General features: G+C 34.1%; 1 protein-coding gene across 4 annotated transcripts in view; it reads right to left on the reverse strand.

Annotated features, from left to right (window-relative positions):
• Window positions 1–14,012, reverse strand: part of TMLHE (trimethyllysine hydroxylase, epsilon) — an 80,667-nt gene that overhangs the window by 25,128 nt on the left and 41,527 nt on the right. For 3 of the 4 annotated variants that reach the window (XM_045504401.2, XM_045504400.2, XM_010967097.3), the window contains 3 exons: window positions 13,503–13,782; window positions 11,744–11,863; window positions 8,070–8,306 (listed from right to left, as the gene is read on the reverse strand). In XM_045504401.2, coding sequence (XP_045360357.1) covers window positions 8,070–8,306; window positions 11,744–11,863; window positions 13,503–13,782 — 637 coding nt within the window. The remainder of the gene's footprint in view (window positions 1–8,069; window positions 8,307–11,743; window positions 11,864–13,502; window positions 13,783–14,012) is intronic. The other variant, XM_045504402.2, reaches the window with a different exon arrangement.

The following is a 14,012-nucleotide window of genomic DNA, read 5'->3' on the forward strand; positions in this document are numbered from 1 at the left end:
CAGGCAATAGAAATAAGAGCAAAAATAAACAAATGGGGCCTAATCAAACTTATAAGCTTTTGCACAGCAAAGGAAACCATAAGCAAAACAAAAAGACAACCGATGGAATGGGAGAAAATATTTGCAAAAGTTGAGACTGACAAGGGCTTAATTTCCAGAATATATAAACAGCTCATACAACTTAATAAGAAAAACCAAACAACCAAATCCAAAAATGGGCAAAAGACCTAAACAAGCAATTCCCCAATGAAGACATACAAATGGACAATAGGCACATGAAAAAATACTTAATATTGCTAATTATCAGATAAATGCAAATCAAAAGTACAATGAAGTATCACCTCACACCAGTCAGAATGGCCATCATTCAAAAGTCCACAAATGACAAAGGCTGGAGAGGCTGTGGAGAAAAGGGAATCCTTCTACACTGTTGGTGGGAATGCAGTTTGGTGCAGCCACTGTGGAAAACAGTATGGAGATTCCTCTAAAGACTAAAAACAGACTTACCATATGATCCAGCAATCCCACTCCTGGCATAAATCTAGAGGGGACTTTAATTCAAAAAGATACATGTACCCCAGTGTTCACAGAAGCACTAGTTACAATAGCCAAGACATGGAAACAACCTAAATGTCCATCAACAGATGACTAGATAAAGAAGTTGTGGTATATTTATACAATGGAATACTATTCAGCCATGAAAATGAAAACAAAACGCCATTTGCAGCAACATGGATGTCGCTGGAGAATGTCATTCTAAGTGAAGTAAGCCAGAAAGAGAAAGAAAAATACCATATGAGATTGCTCATATGTAGAATCTAAAAAAAAAAGAACATAAATACGAAACAGAAACAGACTCATAGACATAGAATACAAACTTGTGGTTCCCAAGGTGGAGGTGGGTGGGAAGGGACAGACTGGGAGTTCAAGATTTGTAAATACTGACAGGCATATGTAGAATAGATAAACAAGATTATACTGTATAGCACAGGGAAATATATACAAGATCTTGTGGTAGCTCACAGTGAAAAAAAATGTGATAATGAATATATGTATGTTCACGTATAACTGAAAAATTGTGCTCTGGAATTTGACAGAACATTGTAAAATGACTATAACTTAATTAAAAAATGTTTAGGGGGGAGGGTAATGGCTCAGTGGTAGTGTGCCTGCTTGGCATGCATGAGGTTCTGGGTTCAATCCCCAGTACCTCCAATTAAAAAAATCTTTAAAAAAAAAGAGAATAGGAAACTGGAAAAAAAATGAAAAGATATCCCATGCTCTTGGATTGGAAGAATTAGTATTATTAAAATGGCCATACTACTCAATGCAACCTATAGATTTAATGCCATCCTTATCAAATTACCCAGGACATTTCTCACAGAACTAGAATAAATAATCCTTAAATTTATACAGAATCAATGAAGAGCCAGAATTGCCAAAGCAATACTGAAGAAAAAGAACAAAGCTGGAGACATAACCCTCCCAGACTTCAGACACTACTACAGAGCTACAGTAGTCAAAACAGCATGGTATTGGCATATAAACAGACATATGGATCAATGGAACAGAATAGAGAGCCCAGAAATAAACCAATACACCTACAGTCAATAAATCTTTGACAAAGGAGGCAAGAATATACAATGGAGAAAAGGCAGTCTCTTTGGCAAGTGGTGTTGCAAAAGCTGGACAGCTGCATGTTAAATCAATGAAGTTAGAACACTCACTCACACCATACACACACACACAAAAAACTCAAAATAGCTTACAGACTTAAATATAAGACAAAACATCATAAATCTCCTAGAAGAGAACATAGACAAAACATTCTCTGATATAAATTGCAGCAATGTTTTCCTAGGTCAGTCTCCTAAGACAATAGGAATAAAAGCAAAAATAAACAAATGGGACCTAATCAAACTTATAAGCTTTTGCACAGCAAAGGAAACCGTAAACAAAACAAAAAGACAACCTATGGGATGGGAGAAAATATTTGCAAAAGGTAAGACTGACAAGGGCTTAATTTCCAGAATATATAAACATTTCATACAACTTAATAAGATAAAAACCAAACAACCAAATCCAAAAATGGGCAGAACACCTAAACAGACATTTCTCCAATGAAGATATACAGATGGCCAATAGGCACATGAAAAGATGCTCAATGTTGCTAATTATCAGAGAAATGCAAATCAAAAGTACAATGAAGTATCACCTCACATTAGTCAGAATGGCCATCATTAAAAAGTCCACAAATGATAAATGAAGAGGATGGGAAGAAAAGGGAACCCTCCTACAGTGTTGGTGGGAATGTAGTTTGGTGTAGCCATTGTGGGCAACAGTATGGAGATTCCTCAAAAGACTAAAAATAGACTTCCCATATGATCCAGCAATCCCACTCTGGGCATGTATCTGGAGAAAACGCTAATTCACAAGGATACATGCACCCCAATGTTCATAGTAGCACTATTTACAACAGCCAAGACATGGAAACAACCTAAATGTCCATCAGCAGATGACTGGATAAAGAAGTTGTGGTATATTTATACAACAGAATACTACTCAGCCATAAAAAGAATAAAATAATGCCATTTGCAGCAACATGGATGGACCTGGAGGTCGTCGTTCCAAATGAAGTAATCCAGAAAGAGAAAGAAAAATACCATATGATATCCCTTATATGTGGAATTAAAAAAAAAAGACACGAACTTATTTACAAAACAGAAACAGACTCACAGACATAGAAAACAAACTTATGGTTACCAAAGGGGAAAGGGATAAATTAGGAGCTTGAGATTAACATATATACACTACTATATATAAAACAGATAAACAACAAGTTCCTACTATGTAGCAGAGGGATCTATATTCAATATCTTGTAATAACCAATAATGAAAAACAATATATGTATATGTATATATGTATGACTGAATCACTGTGCTGTACATCAGAAATTAACACAACATTGTAACTCAACCATACTTCAATAAAAATTAATTTTATGGTATACAAATTAAAAACTTCTTAATGTTTTAAACTTTAAAAATGTTAGTGCACTAAATATCCCAATTAAAGGAGATTGTCAGACTTGATAAAAAAGCAAAACTGAAGTATGTATATGCCATTTGCAAAACTACACTTTAAAATACAAAAACACAAATAAGTTAGAAAAAAGAGGATAGAAAATTAAATAATATGCAAAGTGTAAGAAGGCTGGAGTAGCTAGATTAATTTCAGATAAAAGAATTCAAAACAAAGTTAAAGAGGGGCATTTTATGAGGGCAAAATGTCATTTCATCAGAAACATAAAAATCATAAATGGGTATGTGCTTAATAACAGATAATCAAAAACATATAGCAAGAACTGACAGAATTAAAGGGAGAAATAGACAAAATCACAATATTATTTGGCTGTTTTAATGTTTTGTCAGCACTTGACAGAACAATTAGACAAAATCAGAGAGGACACAGAATATCAAATAACATGGTTAAAGAATGACTGACAAAACTGAGAAATTCTTAGCTAGACCAAATGAGAAAAAAAGAGAGCAAAAATTACCAATAGTAGGAATTATCACTATGGAGATGATAGGCATTATGAAAATAATAAGAGAATATTTAAAATGACTTTATGACTACAAATTTGACAACTTAGATAAAATATACAAATTTCTTGAAAGAATCACTAAAGAGGAAACAGAAAAATTTTATTATCACTGTCTCTATGTATAAATTGAATTTAATATCCAAAACCTTCCCATAAAATAAACTCCATTCCCAGTTTCCCTAGTAAATTCTAGCAAATATTTAAGGTGGAAATAGCACTAGTAGCACACAAACTCTTTGGTAAACTAGAGTTTTACAAAGTCAGGTAATACCAAAATAACAAATTCATTACAAAAATAGAAAATTGTGGACCAGTGTCCCTCTTGAACGTAGATGCAAAATTTCTCAACATGATATTATTAAGCTGAAACCAGCTATGTATATGTGTCAGTTACCAATTCATTATTTTTCAGTTCTGAGTGCATCCTTACATACATGTTTTTGATATAAAAATTCCTTTCAGCATTTCTCTTTTATAGTGAGCAGAAGCTTAAACTTTTCCAGTAGCTGGTTCTCTTGCTCTTTCTGGCCCTGGCTAGGGCTCTGCTATGTCCATGTGAAGACATCAGGTAGTACCAGCCGTTGGAGCTCAGAACATGGTCCTCCGTGACCTTGCAGCCTCAGTCTGGTGATAACCTTTCCACAACCCTCTCAATGCAATAAACCAGACCGCTGCATGACCTACATGCAGCCTCCTGTGTTCTGCAGGATCACACACTGAAAGGAAGTCTGGGTGCCAGTGAAAGCAAGAAGAATTAAGAGCACCTAGATTGCATGCTTTCAATGGCACCCAGACTTTCTTTGCACACTCACACCACCAGTTGCTGACTGCCTGCTCCCCTACCTGCACTCTGGGAAGGTGGCCTATTGTTTGCTCAGCAACTGTAGACCAGCTCCTGCCTGGCTAAACCAGCAAACCTCTCTGATATCAGGTGGCTGAACCATTCTTTCTTCCAGGTCTGGATCCCTTCTATGTTTATTCTCCCTTGGATATTCTGCCTCAGTCCTAGGGTACTATAATGAATTTCCTCATATCTTATAGTCAGTCTTTTATCATAATTCATAATTCTTTATATTAAACTTTCCCTGTTTAACCTACCATGTAGTATCTATCTCTGCTGGACCCACACTATTAACATACACATGCACACACATATACATATACATATGTGTGTGTACAGTAAAAAATTATGATCAAGTACAGTTTATCATAGGAGTGCAAAGTTGCTTTAACATTTGAAAATAAATTATTGCAATTTACCATATTAACATAATAAAGAAAACAATATGATTTTTTCAATTGACAAATGATAAGAAATTTATCAAAATTCAATACCCATTCATGATTTTTAAAAATTATCAGCAAACTTGGATAGTAAATACCTTAATCTGATAACAGACATTGTCAAACCCTTATAGCCAATTTCATTCATGCCAAATGCTGAATACTTTCATCCTAAGGATGCCTGCTTTTGCCACTCTTATTTAACGTAGTAGTGAAGTGTAACCCAATGCAATAAGGTAAGAAAAACAAATAAATATGCATATAGATTGGAAAGAAAAAAACAAAACTGCTGTATAACATGACTGTCTATATAGAAAATCCCAAGAAAACTAAAAAACAAAAACTTCTTAGGACTAATGAATGACTCTAGCAAGGCTATAGCATAAAATGCTAATTTAAAAACAAAGAAATTGTTTTTATATAATGGCAGCAAGCAATTGGAAAATGATATTAAAATTTTATTTTACAATGCCATCAAAACATAAAAATACTTAGAAATAAAATAAACAAAAGATACACAAGATTTATATCTTCAGTGCTACAAAGCACTGCTGGGAGAAATTAAAGAAGACCAAATAAATAGAAAGATGGGTCAGGTTCATTGATTAGAAGACTCAAAACTGTTTGTTTGTCAGTTCTCACCAAAATGATTCAAAGCAATCTCAATTATAATCCTAATAGGCTTTTTCTTAGAAATTGATAAGCTGATTTTAAAATTTATATGAAAATTTAAAGAATCTACAACTAAGGCTAGCAAACAATGGTTTGTGGGCCAAATCCAGCCTATTCCTTGTTTTTGTAAATAACATTTTATTGGAACACAGCTACACCCATTCAATTATGTATTGTCTATGGCTGCTGTTGTGCTTCTACATAGTATTGAGTAGTCGCAATAGAGACCATGTGGCCCACAAGGCCTAAAATATTTACTATCTGGCCCTTTACAGAAAAATGTGTAGACCCCTGACATACAATATTCAAAATAATCTTGAAAAAGAACAAAGTTGACAAACATATTACCTGACTTCAATAATTACTGTAACCTGAAGTAGCCAGGACTGTGTGGAACTGTCATAAAGATCCACAGATAGATAATGGAACCAAACAGAGAGCCCAGAAACAAACTCACATTTATATGGTCATTTGATTTTTGACAAGAGTTGCAAAGTCAGTCCAATGAGGGGAAGGAAGGTCTTTTCAACAAATGATGCTATAACACTTTGATATCGATATATACAAAATACGAACTTCTACCTTTACCTCACAACATGTAGAAAATTAATTTGAAATAGATCACTGACTTAAATGTAAAAGATAAAACCATAACATCTTTAGAAAACACAGGAGAATATCATCATGTTGTGGAATAGTCAAAGAGTTGTTATGCAGGTCACAGAAACAATGATCATTAAAGAAAAAAACCTCATCAATTACATTTCACTAAAATCAAAACCTTCTGCTTATGAAACAACACTGTTAAAAAATAAATAGGTAGGCTACAGACTAGAAGATAATATTCCTAAAACACATATCAAGTAAGAACTGGTGACCAGGTATATAAAGAACTCCTACTACTCAATAATGAAAAGACAATCCAATCAAAAAATAGGCAAAATATCTAACTAGATACTTAATGAAAGAAACTATATGAATGGCCAATATGCACATGGAAAGATGCTCAACATCATCAATCACCAAAAATATAAATGAGAACCCCAAGGATATATCCACTATGATAGCTAAAATTAATAAGACTGACAACACTCAAGAATTAGTAAGGATGTGGAGTGGTTACCACTTGTATATATTGTTGACAACCTTGTTAAATGGAACAACAACTTTAGTAAAAGTTCTGACAGTTGCTAAATAAACTAAAGAGTCATCTACTCAAGTCAGCCATTCCACTCTTAGGCATTTACCTACGTGAAATGAAAACACATATCTACAAAGATACTTTTATATGAAAATTCATGGCAGCTTTATTCATAATAATCCCAAACAGGAGACAACTTAGATGTTTTCCATAAAAGAATGGATTTATTCTATGGTATGAATTTCTAAACAAGCAAAACTAACCTATGGTGACAATAAATCAAAACAGGGGTTTCCTCTTGGTGTACGTGCAGGGTGGACTAAGAAGGGGAATGAAGGTACTTTCTGTAGTGATGGTAATATTCTGTATCTTGATGGGGGTTTGAGTTACATAGGTGTATATACTTGTCAAAACTCAGCAAGTGTATATTCAATATTTTATACATAGTATGTATATTTTATCTCAAAATGTAAAATTTGTAAACAAATATTCAACTCTACTTAAGGTTATAAATGTTTAAGTATATTAAGGGGACATATACTCATATCTGTAATGTCCTTTGAAATCTATCAAAAATAAGATTAACTGATAGATGGACAGAGGGGTAGAAAGATAGATATAGATAGGTAATAAAGCAAGTATAGTAATACTCAACGGTGGAATCTAGATGGTAGGTCCTCCAGTTTTCTTTGTAAATGCTTTCAACTTTTCTGTGTTTAAAAATGTTCATAATAAATATTGTTCTAGGCAATTAAAATACAAGCATGAGCGAGGGAGAGTTTTCCAGTGGAGCTTATCCCAGGGAAGCAAATTTGTATTTATGTAGTTCCTACTACAATCCAGGGGCAAAGGCAGGAACAACAATTTATTTTTTATCTTCACAACAACTCTGTGTGAAGCAGCAGGCTTGAAAAGAGTGGAGATGATGAATTCAGTTTTTAATATGATGTGTTTTATGATCCTATAAGATATTAAGTGGTGATATCTAGTAGACTATTCGATATACACAGGTCAGAAGATTTGCATAAATCTGGGTTATAGTCAAATGTTGTGGTCATCATGGCTTTGGGTACCCTAGCTGTTTGGCCACTAAGCACAATTTAACAACTTTTTTATTTTAATAGTGTTTTCATTTTTAAATAGTATCTGAAATATCTGCCCCCACTCAAATCTAGTATCCTTGCCTGTTGACCTATTTGTTATTTCATGGCAATTATAATAGGAATAGAAATTGTACTAATAAAAAGGTATAGAATAGCAATATTAAAATGTGGCAGATATAAGGATCTTAGGAATTTTCATTACACTAGAAAACTAACATTTGACAAATATATTACACTGAGGGATAGTTCTTTGGTACTTACCTGATCAAATAGAGCTCTTTATTCCACGGGTAGACATTTAAGACTGGCCCAACCCCAATCATGTGGTTGTGACATTCTCCAACATTTTCAATATATTCATGCTTCAATGGCACTTGGCTAAGGAGTTCAAATTCCTCAGGCACCTTTTGAAGTACCTGTTCTGCTGCATAGAATCCATCTACTAGCAGTGTCCTGCCACCTGTTCCTTCATGCTTAAGACAGTGAAACACTTGAATGCTAAAGAGGGGAAAAAATTAAGTTCTTCTGTTCAGTGGAGAAAAAAGAATATATCAAAATTTTAGAAAATTTATATATGAAATGATTACTGATTCCACTTCTGTTATTTTGTTTTCATGAATAAATAAATCTCATTTCCATAATTGTTTTCCCTTCATAACCCATTGCTCTTTTTTGTGCTTTGAAATAATGCCACTATAGGTTCCTTCTAAACATATTTAACATGTATTGAAGCCTATATTTGCAAGACCCTGGGAATGCAGGCATGAATAAGATACAGTCTCTGTTTTAAAGAAGCCCATAGTCTACTAAGAAGAGACGAAGCAAGTAAGTACCAATAAAATATGATAGGTAGTATAATAAAGTTGTATACAAAATACAGGGGGCCATAAAGAGAGGAAATTATTCTAGTGGTGTGTTGTACAAAGAAATGTTTTAGGAGGTCGATGAGAAAGGTTTTGCTTAGTCTTAAAGAATGAGTAAGAGTTGGACAGGAATGAGATTGAGGTGAGGAGAGGGAACTACAGGCAGATAAAAAAAGTACAACCAGAGATATCAATGTAAAACAACAAGGTATATTCAAGGAATAGAGCAGAAGTTCCTGCTGGTATTGCACAAGATAACCACAGAAGGATTTTAAACTGGGATGGGAGATGAACTGGTGGGAAGCAAGAAAACAAAATATGTGGAAAACAACTTAGATAACTGAAATAGTAGAGAAAAATTCTGAGGGCTTAAGCTTAGAGAAGAGTGTTATAAAAAAGAAGAAACACGTGAGAGATAGAACAGAGGTAGAACTGGCAAAATTTGATAACTGATTAGATATGAAGGACAAAGAACAGGTGAAAATCTAGAATCACTTCAGGTTTTCACTTGGGCAACTTGACAAATAATAATGCCATTTACCAAGAGAACATAGTCAGATGCATAATCATATGATAATAAGTGGATATGAGGAGTTGAGAAAGAGGTTCAGTTTAGGGGCATGTTGAAATAGTTGCGTTATACATGGCTGAAAATATTAGCAGGGAAAGGAAAGGCAACTATTAATGGACTGGAAAACTAAAGTCAAATTTTCAAATTAACAAAGGGAAAATACAATTAATAGTAATTCAGAAAAAAAGTAAAATAATGAAAAGTAAACAACAAAGTAAAATAAGTAATAAACATAAATAAAGATAGAAGGAATTTTCAAGGAGAACCTAGGATAAACACAATTAAAATGAGAAATGTCAGTTCTGGATATATTGAGCTTTCTGTGAAACTTCTAGGTCAGGATTATTTAGTAGCCAGTTGAAGATGTTTGCTTTCAAAGGGAGGTAGATTTTGTAGTTCTCTACAGGTGATAGGTAAAGCCAATAGCATGGAAGAAGTCATTTGAAGAGGTCATTTCAAGTAAAAAAGAGAGATAAGGAGAAAATCTTGATTAACAATAATATGTAGGATATGGACAAAGGAAAATAAGACAACACAAAGACAGGAAAAATGGTTATAGATAAAGAAGGAAAACTAGAAAAGAAGAACTATTTAAGAAGAGGTAGTGGTTAATGGCCCCAGGGGTCAAGTAAGATGAAGATTGAAAGGTACACAGGGGATATGGCAATAACTTAGTTGCTGGTGATTTTAGAAAGAGTAATTTTAATTGGGAGGGGGTTGGATAAACTAGCTAATTATAGTTTTGAAGAGTGAATGAGAAGTGAGAATTAAAAGATACTAAATGTAGGTAATTATTTTAATGAGTTTAGCTCTGAAGGGGAGAAGGACTGTAACTAGAAGGAGATAGAGTCCAAGGAATTGTACAAAAGTAGAGATTTAAGATATGAGAAGCTGATAGGAAGGAGTCAACAGGTATGGAAGGCTGAAGATATAGGAGAGAGAAATCCCCAAGGAGATTGAAAAGGATGAGATTGAGAGCAAAGGTAGCTTTAGAGAGGATAAGGCATATAATAATGATGATGATAATTATGGCAATGGCTAAAATGATAATAATAATAATAGTATTTATTGAACACTTAATATGTGTCAGTAAGTATGCCAAGTGCTTTAAATATATCATGTAACTTAATCCCTAAGCAATACTAATGAATAGGTCTTATTACTTGTCTAACTTTTCAGATGAAGAAACTGAGGCACAGAGATGTTAAGTTATTTGTCCAAGATCATAAAGTTAATATATGTTTCAGCTGCGATACAAATCCAGGTCTGGTTGATGCCATAGCCTGAACTCTTCACACTCTCACTATACTGCTAATGTACTTGGTCCTTACCATTGATTAGAAAGGGTTAAATTAAAGGCACAAACAACTGTTTATTTCTGGTAGTGGTGAGGGAGAAAAGAGCTAGTCAATATTTGAACCTCAACCCTGTCCAATTGCTTCTCATCTCATTTCCTCATATTCTTCTTTCTGTATCCTGAATGAGGAAGCAGTACTGTTGGTCCTTTAATATATTGATAACATTGAGCAGGATCTCTAAAAGCTGTTTTATTCTTCCTCCTCTGAACCAAACATTCTTAAGTTCCAAATCCTTAAAGGAAATCAATGTAACCACAATCAATTGCATATTATCACCCTCTCATATTATCTTTATAAATTCATAGATATACTCACTTTACTCATATATTTGTGTCTCAGGCTCATCATCTATACGCAGAAGCAAGATCAATAACAACAACAACAAAATTACCACAGATGTACCTCTAGTAAGTGGCAAATGGTAGGAAACTCAAGTATGTTATCTATCCATAGCTTCACGTCATTACCATTTCTTTGTTGTGGTGAGAACATTTAAAATCTACTCTCTGTTAGCTACTTGTGGTAATCATATTGCAATATATAACTGGATCAAATCAACACATTGTACACCTTATATTTACACAATGTTATAAGTCAATTATTTATCAATAAAGCTTGAAAAAGTATGGTATACATCATCTTTGGCTCAATAGCTTCCAAGTCCATGAGACAAGGTTATTTTTCATTCATTGTTCCTCTCCAACGTCTTGTAAATTGGATTCAAATTCCTCTTAATACCATACTCAAAGCAACTGTGTTTGGAAGATTGACCCCTTCACAATATAATAATTAAATATAAAAAAACTGTACAGATTCCCAAACTAACAGCTAATATTTTTTCTGATAAATTGTTTGTAATTGAGAAAAAAAGTAAATTAAACAAACTTATGATCAATTTATGTAGTAAGGTAGATTTTCAATCATTTCAAAAAATTTTATTCCTATAAGTCTAAAGAAGACTGAGCTGGGGTGGGGGGGAGGGTTTCAAAATGATCCTGTTTCTAAGGAGAAGACAAAGAACTAGTTATACAAATCATCAGCACCTGATATGATCTTGTTTCAAATAAAAGAGAAAATGATTGAGAAACCATTCAAGACAATCACATGTAATGATCTCACTCTGGAAAATTCTAATTCACCTACCCACAGGGCTCTTGAAAATAGGTAGTGTCAGTGTGCCGATCCAGAGCTAGCTTGGTGTATGCAGTGTCACCCCTGGAGAAGTCTGAAGTGAAATACCACATCCTCCCATAAATGGTTTCTCTGTCAAGTGAAGTACAGGAAGATCTTTTAGCTATTTGAAATTTTCATTCTTGTCATTCAAAACTCTTTCCAACACTTTCTTTAATTATTCACAAATAACAATGATTTTTTTTTGGCTCTAGATTTCCATTATAAGGTAAAGCTGGCAGCTGAACACATCACTAGTCTTAACAATTCTGTCCCTGATTAATGTTCTAGGAAGCTGGGGGGGGGGGGGGGAGAACGGTGGAAGTATAATGTAGTCTGAAAGCTTAGGAATCATCCCACTCCATTTATGTGTCTACAGCTTTCACATTCAAATTTCTTTCCTGTGCTCACCTTCCTCACATATCAAAAGATGTTTTTATGTAGCTGCTTTTAGAAGTGATTAATGCAGATCTTCACCCATCTTTTAGACATAGAGGAATCATAAAAAGAGAAAAAGACCTTATGTTAGCAAGTATTTAGTGAGACTTGCTGTAACACCGTTACTGTATTTCTCCTTGAAGTATACACCATGGGTTTCGATTTTATAGTTATTTTCCTGGTAGGCTCAGATCTGACTAAAGGCCATTTTAATTCTTCAGCTTGCAGAGTTCATTTTATTCTCTCAAACTTCAAAATCCAAACAGGAAATGTTCTTCCTCTTGAACTCTAATCTCTAAAGCCCTCCCATTTTATTGCAGCACAGCTCTTTTCATTTGAAAGTTCCAAAGTTCTGGAGCTATGTTTCAAACTGAATGGTTTATAAATGTTGATTGTACACTACTAGGATAGGGCAAATGCCCCAGCATACTATCTGCTACACAATGAGCTATATCTGACTCTTATGAAGTAAAAGGAAAGTACTATTTATAACAAAGTAGGTTTACATCACATTTAATACTACAGAAGATAAATCTATATACTACCTAGGAATACAGTGCACATAATACTGTATTTAGGATCAGGAAACTTGAGCTATCTGAATCCAGGTTCTACTGCTTACCAGCAGAGCAATCCTGGGCAAGCCACTTAATACATCTGAGCCTTACATGCTTCATCAGTAGAATAGGAGGTAAAATATACACTTATCAGAATTACCATAATGACCAATGAAAATAATGGGTGTAAATATGCTGGTTAAATGTCATATAGTATAAGGCAGTATTATTAACAACCAGTCTGTGAATAAAGCCTTATGAATCATAAAAGGTCAAAACTAGATGATCTCTAAAGACACCACCTTATTCAATCTTTTGATTGATCAGATGGGAAAATAGAGGCCACTGTGGGAGATGGGGACTAGGTATAGGGGTGTGTGTAATGGACTTGTCTATATTCACACAACTGCTTGATGAGAGAACTCAGACCACTATCTGTTTCTGTTTATTCAGAGTTAGTGTTCTTTCTAGTGTACAATGACTGAGTCTTACTTTGAACATCACTAGACTTGAAAAACATACCAGTGACTTTGAAGTCTTTATCGTATTAAGATATAAGTGTCTTTGGAGATTAGAAATCTGGGCTTCAAATAAAGCACTATAAGTGAGAATCCCCCTATTCAGACCACAAAATATTCTGGATTAAAAACAAGGGTGACCGTATCTATCACATTATTTTATTCGTGTTCATGCTCTGGAAATTGATTACTGCAGATATCAGGAAACTAATGACTTACCTAATCAAGCTAATCCTTTCTGCCAACTTCTCTGTGTGTTCTTGAGTGGGAGGGACATTTTCTACAAAAGCAATTCCATACAGCAGAAAGTTCTGCAGAAAGTTCTTCAGTCCCTCATTGGTTTCTAAGAAGCTCTGGAAATCTACAGATGGAACTTGGGCTTGCTGGTAGATTTCAGCATTCCATAAAATTCTAGGCTGGATGACCTTTTGTTTCTGCCCTTCATAGCTGTTTTTCACCAGCCAATCCAAATCATATCTAGTCACATGGCCATCTGGCCCTTTGAAGGGAAAAACAAAAGGCATTAAAAATAATAATTATAAATATTTCCAATAATTTACTGGTTAAGAATGTTATTTTCACCAATTACTCAGCACAGTATTGTTTATGAAACCAAATTAAAATGAGTGCCTGAGACACTTATCAAATTAAAATGTTCCTGAGAAAAATGTTTATGCATTGAGTATTAAAAATTAATAAGTGAATTTATGAACAAATAAATCTTCCCAG

This window comes from Camelus bactrianus, chromosome X (genome assembly GCF_048773025.1).
Source record: "Camelus bactrianus isolate YW-2024 breed Bactrian camel chromosome X, ASM4877302v1, whole genome shotgun sequence".
NCBI lineage: Eukaryota > Metazoa > Chordata > Mammalia > Artiodactyla > Camelidae > Camelus > Camelus bactrianus.